The following is a 10,095-nucleotide window of genomic DNA, read 5'->3' as shown; positions in this document are numbered from 1 at the left end:
ATTTTCTGCTTTTCTTAAATTACCCAGTAAATTACTGAAAAACTGATTTTAAGAGATAAGTTGGGAACAGAACAAATTGTCAACCAGTGTTGGCCTGGAAGCTGCAATCTTAATTTGCGCTCACACTCTTCACATTGGAGGCTAATGTAGAAATTCCCTGTTTTCCTCCCTTCATCTCCTGCTGGTCTATCTTATCATACCAGTATAAATCTTTGTGATATATGATTACATAACCAATATATCTGTGAAATTGTTTTAAAGAAGAAAAAAAAAAAGTGGTGATGTTTTACAGATATATTTTCCACTGGAAAAAGGTTATCCCACACAGTATATATATTACAATATCAATCATAAAATTTATTCTCATATTGTACAGAAAAAGATGTGAACAGATAGGAACAGTCTTATTATAATTCTACTCAATCATCTCTAAACACAAATCATCAATAATAAAATTTTTATTACAAAGAAAAGTACTGGCCTAGGATGAATCTCCTGATGCAAAATTAATCTGTCTCTCTTTCTCTGTATCTATGCAGCTCTAACCATGACTAGAGATGTTAAGATGATGAACAACCACACCAAGTTCTTTGACCTAAAGGAAGCTGTTACAAAGGCAAAACATTAAACAATTTTAGTTGAAACCATGCAAGTACTAATATTGTTTGAAAGTAGAGTTTATTTGGACAACCACCCTTACCACTGTTGGTACCACTAGATGAACTGTTATCTGTTGTGTTTGATGAAGTGGAATTTGACAAAGTGATGCCTAGTTTTGCACAATCTCCTGTCAGAGAACCTGCACCCACAATTTGTTACAGAATTCAACAAACACATATGCATATCTTTTTGTGCTTCCAACATCAGTGTTTGATTGTTTTCTTACATTCTTTTAAACAGGGAAAGCTAGAAATGTTCAGCAGGTTGCTGTATCCAGCCTTGCAGTCACACTTATGATCATAGGCTCCTGTCTTCCTGCACTCACCTCCTCCACAGGTACTCCATAAACATGCTATTGATTCAATTCAAAATATCAAAAACAAAATTTAATGACATATAGATATGAAAAGAAATCAGTTAATAAAGTTGTTACTAACGATCAAATAGAGACAGATTTGATGGTGTTGATTCTGGTGGAGCAGCTGTAGGAGCAATATCCTTAGAGCAAGAATAATCAACAGTACCTGCATAAGCAATAAGAAAACAAGCATTTATTCCTCTTCCTCTAATGATAAAGTTCATCATTGATATGTACTCAACTTTAGATATAGACCACCCTTTTGAAACCCCAAGCAAAGGGAATAAAAAGAAAGAAAGAAAGAAAGATGATATCTGGAGTTGGAATTCAAACACATGTAGAGAGATTCAAAAAGGATGAAGGGAATATGAGAACATGACTCACAATTTGGGATGTTGCATGGGAGGAATCTAAAGTGGTCTCCAATATGGAATTGAGTCCATCCCTGATTGCATTCACAGGTAAACCCAAATAGATGGCTTTCTGATGTTTTGCAGGTTCCTTTCCCACAATCCACTCCATCACACAATCCATCTACAACACAAACAAAATCAGTAATAATTTATCAATAAATCATAGACATAACAAACAAACCCACAACAGAAACACACACACACACACAAGTATAAAATCAAAAGCAGAGAAAGATTGATGAAGAAGTAATAAGTACTTGTGAAAGGGGAGAGAAAAGGGGCAAAAGCATCAGCTCCTGAAGCTGTTGTTAGTCCCATCCATGGTGACACCAATTGGATTATTGCCACCAAAATAACAAGAACTTTAGCTGCTCCCATGTCTTCCTGATCCTCCCTTTTAGATGGAAAGAAGTGAAGTTTGAGAAAACAGAGTGGGTGACAGAGAAAAAGAAACAAAGAAAGCAAGTGGGGGATGGGATGTGTTGTGAAGTCTGTGAAAGTATTTATAGTATTTATTAGTCCCACTAATAATGAATGTTTGTGAAGTACTTTTGTTTTTCTAAATTTTTGTACCTAAAAATAAATAAATAAATAAATGTGGATAATGCTATTCTAGTTCTAGATTATGTAATATACATCTCGCAAAGATTTCACATTTTTTTTTATCACATTGCATTTTTTTTTTAAAGAAAAAAAAATATGCGTGAACGTTATTATTTTTTGTTTTTTCAAACTGATTTTTTTTAAAATAAATTTAAGTGGAACACATAACACATTGTCAAACTAAAGAACTATATTGAAGACGAGTTCCAAGGTTCAATGGTGGTTGAGATCTGGGAGTAGTTGGGAACTTGGGAAAATGAGATAATTTAATAATTTAATTAATTTAAAAAAAAAAATAAAAAAAATTGATTAAATGCCACGTGCACTCATTTGGTATTTTTCGAGTAGGCACCCATAATATATTAATATTAAACATTTTCGTTAATTGTGTGACCCTGTAAAGTGTAACCCACCAATAATCTGCTATGGAAGGTGGGTCCCATTTCTTTATTTTTAACAACTCCAAATTCCTTAATTCCGGAAAAAAACGCAACTTCGATGGGGACATTATTGACATTTGGCAATTTTGTTTTTGTCTCCGTTGACACGTTTTAGCTAAATTATTTATCTCATAAATTTTAAAAATAATATTTTGGCTAATTACGTACTACAAAATGTTCATAGAATAAAAATAATATATTCTGATAGTAACTTTAACCAATCAAAAAGAAGAAGGAAAAAATTGTAACAATTAAAAAAATTAATAGTTTCATTCATTTGTAACCTTGTGTTTCAATTTGCTTCGTTTGGAAGGGATCATATACATTTGAATTGACAATCTAAAAAATTGTTTGGGTTGAATTTCTTGTCATAATTGACTAGATATTTAATTAGTGATTAACTTCCAAGTCCATTTAATTAATTAGATTAATAATTTAACTTTTAAAATTTTACATTCAAACTCAAGGACTAAAACAATTTTTTGGAATTTAATAATAATAGATTAAGCTTTTGCATATTTGTTATGTTTGTTTCAACTATTAATGCTAATATTTCTTATATAATAAACACATAATTTCAGTGTGGAATTTAAATAATTATTTAAGTATATTGCATTCATAATGCAAACATATTTTAATAAATTAAATCTAATATAATCCAATTTGCCACCATACATTTAACATAATTTGTAAGAAATATATATATATATATATATATATATATATATATATATATATATATATATATATATTTTTGAGGAAAAGGCAGCAGTAGCCGGGAACAGGGAGCGAATACGTGGGGGAGCCGCGCCACCACTGACCCGTCACTCACCTGCGAGATGGGGATCGAACTCGGGGAGCCACGCTCGACACTCAAAGCAAACACCCTACGCAAGGGACTGGATGCCAATAGACTAAATGGTCGTTGGCGTAAGTAATATTTTTATGTCTCACACTTGATTATAAAAACACTATAAATATAAATTTTATTACATTAAATAAATAATTTCTACCTTAATGTGTAACTCAAAAGATTCAATAAAGCGATAATTTAAGACTTGAAGACCGCTTTGTTTGAAGAAATTAAGTCCTTGATGATGTATTTCTAGAAGAAAATTTTCTATGTTAGTTTTACTTTGAAAATACAAGGGCATATGGACACCGGAAGCTTCTAATTAAGAAATGAGAAAAACAGAACTTAGTGAATGTTTTTCCAAGTTTAAAGTACAAAGTCTAAATCTTAAGAGCATCATGTTAGGGTTAGGTCAAACTTTGAGGCTACTCCCTTATATTTTGTGTGCCATTCTTGAAAACGTTGGCAAAAATATTAAATACCTTTGACATGGTCCACATGAACTATTTAAATTAAATGGCACTTTGAAGTTAGTTTAAGTTACAATAATGAAGATGCAAAAAACGAGGGCTTTGAGAAATTTTCATTCAATTTTATTTAATGAAATAGTTCATTTTTGGGATATGTGTAAACGATAATTTCATGAATTTATTTTAGATTTTTTTGTTGATATATGTTAAATTCTTGAAAATGGGTTAGGAATGAGTCATGATCCATGGAAAAAAAAAGGTTTTAACCAACAAAATAAAAACTTAAGTGTTCCGTAGGTTTGCATCCTTTTGGGAGAGTTCTATTTTTGTTATAGAGTTTACAATATCTCACCGGATTGATTTAGATATTGTGATTATTAAAAAAAAAAATATTTTAAAATACATTCTAAACATAAAACACTACAATAAAATTTATTTTAACATGTTATAGTATCAACTCAAGAATGAAAGTTCCAATTAAATTGTGCATGAAATTAAGCCATTCAATGTATTGTGTTGTTTGCATTAAATTCATGATTTATAAACACCTATAATCTAGTATTAATAAATTCATTTACCAAAATAGCCATTAATTGTATGGGTACATCATCTACAAAAGAAAGGTGATAAAAACAAACACAAAAGAGATTTTTACATAAATCATATGGGATACTCAAAATGTTAAAATAAATATTACATAAAAAAAATATATTTGAAATGATGATTTTAACAGTATTTATTTAATAGATATTAAAACTTCCTACCGCCAAACTTCACAACAATTTTAGATAAATATCCAAATATTCTATCCTCTTGTATTAGTGGCATTTATTTTTATTATTCCAAGTTTTTTTTTTCTTTCACTAATACCTAAGCCACTTGATTCAAATGATTAGATGCATTAACATGAATCTCTCTTGTAGCTTGTGGAGTGATGAGGGTTAAAATTTTTATTAGAAGAATTAATTCATGGGTGATGTTTCACCCTCTCACGTGCCCATAAAGTGAGAGTGTGTTTAACGCATTAACTCTCACGCGATAGAGATGCTGATAGGTGTTTATCGTTTTTGTTAAATAATAATAATAATAATAATAATAATAGTAATAATAATAATAATAATAATAATAATATTATTATTATTATTATTATTATTATTATTTAAAATAGTGATAAAAAAAATCCACTAAAAGAAAACCTCATGCATATTAATGACTCAAACCAAAATGTTTTTGACTTATAAACACACATCTACATTAGAGCCTATTCTAATTTTAGCATCCATGGCATGAAAATGTTGGGACGATTTGTTCTTTTTTATTTATTTCTATATATGTTTTGGTACACCTTTGAATATTATTCATCTATTTACCTTTCTTTTTAGATGTAACCCTGAATTACTTTGAAAAAAACATGCACCAATATGATTGAAACTTTTGACTTGATTACAATTAGATAATTAAGCATGAATGGACTAAATTTGCTTTCATATATATATATATATATATTAATGTGACCGGATAAGTTGTACCATTTGCATTAATCTAATGCTATCTAGAAAGCGTATACGTGTACTTATTTTGAAAACAATCATCCAAATATGCTATACATTTTTTCTTCCTTTGTTGATAGCTCCATTTTATATTTATTTAAGCCATTGATTGCATACGCCCGAAGATGTTTCTGTATTAATAAAAAATTGGGAAAAGAGGCAAGTGTTAGTATTTTTATATTAATTTTACATATCAATTTTCTTTCTGATGCAACATATGTAAATGTATAGCATAATCAATTTAGAGTTTGACTGTTTCTAAATGTATAATGTATGGAATAAGATTTATCATTCAAAGTGGTTCTTCTACCTATATATTATTCACTACACCATATTAGCTCTTTGCCGGCGTTTTTTTGAATTCTTAGCGGCGTTTTAAAATGCTGCCCTGTACGAACCCGGCGTTACTAACAAACGCCGGTAACATCGCCGGGTATTACAACGTCGGTAAAGGGCTAGCGTTTTCACTCCAAACGCCGGCATATCACCGGCGTTTCAAATATAAACGCTGGCATAAGTCCCATGGTCCCAACAACCGCATGTGAATCTTCTCCGGCGTTAAAACCTGAAACGTCGCGCAAAACGCCGGTAAAGTTCTTTTTTGATAGCGGCGTTTAATATTAAAACGCCGGTAAAGGTCAAATAATTACCATGTACAGCTGATTCTTCGCCGGCGTTTGTAAAGAAAACGCCACGCCTAAACTTCATGATACCGGCGTTTGTTTAGTAAACGCCGGGAAATGCACACAAAACCTGTATATATTTTTTGTTTGGTATTTTCAAATACAGTTAATACATTAAAACCACATAAACCTGCTGTTAAATAGACAACCATTGCAACAATTACACATACAACAATTTAGTCATTCTGAATAACCTGCCATCTCCATTCAACAATTTAAAATTCAAACAATCTCGCAAATATGCATCCAAGGTTTGTTACACCATAATTACCAGACATGCAACAACATTATCAAAAAACACAAACTCAGTTTACAAACTGGTTTTGAGTAGTTGCACACATGTCAACTTAAATTCAAAAAACAAACCATAACATCCGTTAGACAAACAACCAAATTAATAACTAATTGTCAATGTTGGTAAGTTGCCTCTGCCACAAACAACCAAATTAATAACTAATTGTTGTTGTTGATAAGTTGCCTCCGCCATGTATGCTAGCTCCATCGAAATTGTCCTACATTTAATTTAACTTATGAAGAAATAGCAATAAATAGAAACGTTCTTAAATACTTTTTCAATACCTGAATGATCTTCAACATGAGCCTCTTGCATTAGTTTCTAGTGTAATCGCTCCAACAGATTGGTTCTGTAAAAAAATTTATATAAACACAAATTAAGTACAAATAATTATATAAGTTATTAATATTCCCATTATACCTGAGACTGCGAAGTCGATGCACCTATATTAGGAAGAGGGATTTCTTTCCCGGGAAATTGATCTTGTATAAAACTAACAAGGGCGCTGTAATGAGCACGTTCTTGGGCACGTTCATGTTCCAGCTGTTGGACCCTTTGCACTAAATCTTGGTTGACTTGCCCATCACCCTGCCTTGTTTCCTTGCTTGTACATGTAGACACCCGGCTAATAGATGAACCATAGTATGTTTTAGGAGTTGGGCCTAACCCAAGCCCTCTAACTCGGCCATGCCTTTCTTTTCCTATGACTTGTGTCAAGATTTCAGCTTCAACCATCTATGCATCGTCGTTTGTGCCTTCATATTCACCTAACAATTCATTTGCTTGTTCCTACATCAATTGATGACAAAGTTATTGGACATTAATTATTCGCACTTTCAACTAAATTATCATAGGATACATATGCAAACAAAAATGTATTCTTACCAAGATTTTCTCAGTTTCTACATTCACGTGGGATCCATTTTTCTTTATGTGTGTCGCTTTGAAAAATTCAAAATGTCCAACTTTTTCCCCTTTTAGAAGCTCCTGCAAGTAAACAAAGTAGTAGGGTCATGCTAGTTCATATGGATGATCCTTTAGCTTTTTTTCAAATGTATGCATATATATGTCCAATAATACTAAAATAATAATAAATCATATGAAATTAAAAATAATAACAATTAGTAACTGTAGATTTTATGATTAGTTGCGTACCATTTCTTTTTTCTTCCTTGCAAAACTCTTTGATCCCGACGTATGTGTGTATTTTTGTTGCTTTCTACATGCGAGACCAATTTTTTCAGCCTCCTATATACGACATGTAGTAACAAGTAAGTAGAATGTTATATATAAGTAACATAAACCAACATTTATTCTAACCTCCCCTTTCCTTGAATACCAAAAGTCCACCAACTCCTCCCACTGCCAACGAACTGTCCCGTCAGGGTGGTTGTCTTTGTTTGCTTGTGGTCCAATCTCTCTTTTAAAGTAGTGTTTCTTCAAGTCGTGCTTGTAATCACGCCACTTTTTCCCCAGAGATTTCAGTACAAACTCCCTTGAACTTTTGAGAATGAATCGTAACTATCCATGAATAACACTTAAATTATCAAGTTCTTGATACAATTTCATTTTCAAAAGGATGATGTTGTCATTAAAAAAAAATTCTTAAAGTTACATAGTGTACCACTCACCTCCACAAACTTTAGTAGTTCCTCCTTCAACGTCTTTGGCACTTTACACCAATTTTCATAATGAAGGCCAACCCGCTGACCACATCGAGCAAGCATCCCTAAAAACCCAGATAGTAATTGATCCTCAGGGCCAATTGGTTGGCCGAGTTCGTTGCTGCTCACCAAAATTTTCTCATTAGGAGGTAAGGAGTACAACTCCTTCAAAGTAGTAGGCCCTCTTCTTACTCGCTTTCCAACGTTGTTAACTACAAGATATGACATGTCAAAGTAAAAAATAATAAATTAAAGGATCAGACATATTTGCTACCCAATGCAAAATTTAAAACCATGGTATTCATTTTAATGAAATGTGTTGGAAGATCATAACTTACCTGTAACCAAATTAAGATCTTCATGATCTAGCTCTTGTCCATCTTTGAAACCTTTTTTTTTAAGGAGAGTAATTTGATGTTTAGAATTTTGCAAAAAGGATTGGCCAACATTTAGATTTATACAACCAAACAGCATATTTTTATGAAATGAGATTGTGACTAGTGCATGTTATAAACCTTAAACTACTTATTTTTATGTATATGTTCCAACTTCCAAGTACCATGTTTGTCCAAATTTTGTTTACATGAAGAAGAATAAAATAACATAAATAAATAAATACTAGTATAAATAGTATTAATTAACTTTTTGGAAATAATCTTTTCTCAGTCCATGTTAAAAATTTTTTGTTAGAACTAAAGGGTTGACTCTTAATCTGAAATTAAAAGGTTTAATTAATTCTTATTTCTTATCAAAATATATGCTCATTTGTTCAACAAATATTAATAGCTAAATATAAACCTAAATAAGTCTCTAAGGCAAGCAATGCTATTTCAAATATTATATTTAATCTTTTCGAAGACCATAAAAAATTAGTTGAACAGAAAATCTAAATAGTCATCACAAGCCTTGGTTCAGAACTAAATCAGTAAACCTAAAAAACTTAACTTAAATATGATCATAAGAGTTCAAACAATTTTCCATGCTAAATCAAAGGTTTAATTTTAAATTAGTTTTAAAGCCACGACTGAAACTTAAACACTCACTTAGTTTGCATGTAACTTTCTGTCCTACTTTAAAAACTGAAATCACATCAACCAAGAAGATATTTTTTCATGCAAATATGACATATGAGATGAATGCACGCATATAAATAAATAAATTATTTTTTATGAGAGATCAAAATAAATAATTCTTTCATAACTTTTACAAAATAGAAAGTCATGATAACAAAAGAAAAAAGTAATGGCATTAATTTAGAGAATCTAAATTATGGGTTGTAATCAATCAGTTATTGATAATAAAATTTCAAAATTTTCCTAGATGAAAGTTTTAAAGACTAAAAAAATGACTACAAATGTCTATAAATGAAAAGGAAGGAAAAATCTAGTGTACATTAAATAGCTTATACTTGTATTTAATTAGATGGAGACTTTTCCCCTTTAAAGAGGAAAAAATTGATGGACAAATGTTTTGGAACTTACAGAAATTCCAAAATTGATGGACAAATGGCGTTGTTGATTTAAGCCACCATTTGCTTCAATAATCAGAAAACCATTTGATTTTGGTAATTCTGAATGAGCAAGAAAAGGAAACACAGTTACTTCCAAAAAATATCATGAAACGATCAATTGAACAACATTAAAAATAAAATTAATATTTGAAGATTTTAAGGGGATGGAACATCAAGAGATTATTAATGTCTGCCTTTGAAGCTATTTGTTAACTATCATCATCCTACTAAATCTAACACTAAATACAATAAGCTACAAAACTCAAAGCTCTTTCAAACCATGGAAGATTGCATCTTTTGAATCTATTAATTTAACACACGGTTTAAAACTCAGGTACTAAATAAAAGTTTAGATGCTCTATTTAATCAAGTTTCAAAAACTAAACCAGAGAATTAAATCCAACCTGTTTCAGAGTTGCTCTTGCTAATGCAATAGTTCCATCTTTGACTTGAGTTTGAATGCCAAGCTGTCATCAACTGCACAATTCCAAAACAACTTTATATATGTTTATATATATTTCGATCAAAGACAGTAAGATTAAATTCTTTCTAATTAACAAAAGGGAAAGCATCATTGACACATTCATAGGTTATCA

At 31.0% G+C, this 10,095-nt stretch overlaps 2 protein-coding genes and 1 long non-coding RNA gene across 3 annotated transcripts; all 3 read right to left on the bottom strand.

The window, feature by feature from the left end:
- Positions 1–332: 332 nt before the first annotated feature.
- Positions 333–1,919, bottom strand: LOC120250038 (delta and Notch-like epidermal growth factor-related receptor). The gene is made up of 6 exons (XM_039258783.1): positions 1,689–1,919; positions 1,403–1,552; positions 1,098–1,184; positions 887–1,012; positions 701–799; positions 333–605 (listed from the first exon to the last, which is right to left on the bottom strand). The coding sequence occupies exons 1-6, from the start codon at positions 1,807–1,809 to the stop codon at positions 532–534; spliced, it is 657 nt and encodes a 218-aa protein (XP_039114717.1). The 5' UTR covers positions 1,810–1,919; the 3' UTR covers positions 333–531.
- A 4,312-nt stretch (positions 1,920–6,231) lies between these two features.
- Positions 6,232–7,051, bottom strand: LOC120250482. The gene is made up of 3 exons (XR_005533021.1): positions 6,746–7,051; positions 6,610–6,674; positions 6,232–6,542 (listed from the first exon to the last, which is right to left on the bottom strand). It is a non-coding gene; the product is annotated as an uncharacterized LOC120250482 (long non-coding RNA).
- A 9-nt stretch (positions 7,052–7,060) lies between these two features.
- Positions 7,061–9,973, bottom strand: LOC120284003. Its single transcript, XM_039290832.1, has 7 exons — positions 9,904–9,973; positions 8,328–8,378; positions 7,957–8,201; positions 7,646–7,846; positions 7,481–7,573; positions 7,211–7,312; positions 7,061–7,114 (listed from the first exon to the last, which is right to left on the bottom strand). The coding sequence occupies exons 1-7, from the start codon at positions 9,971–9,973 to the stop codon at positions 7,061–7,063; spliced, it is 816 nt and encodes a 271-aa protein (XP_039146766.1).
- Positions 9,974–10,095: the final 122 nt, after the last annotated feature.

The sequence above is a fragment of the Dioscorea cayenensis genome, chromosome 19 (genome assembly GCF_009730915.1).
Source record: "Dioscorea cayenensis subsp. rotundata cultivar TDr96_F1 chromosome 19, TDr96_F1_v2_PseudoChromosome.rev07_lg8_w22 25.fasta, whole genome shotgun sequence".
Lineage (NCBI taxonomy): Eukaryota > Viridiplantae > Streptophyta > Magnoliopsida > Dioscoreales > Dioscoreaceae > Dioscorea > Dioscorea cayenensis.
This window is presented reverse-complemented; position numbering and strand designations above follow the sequence as displayed.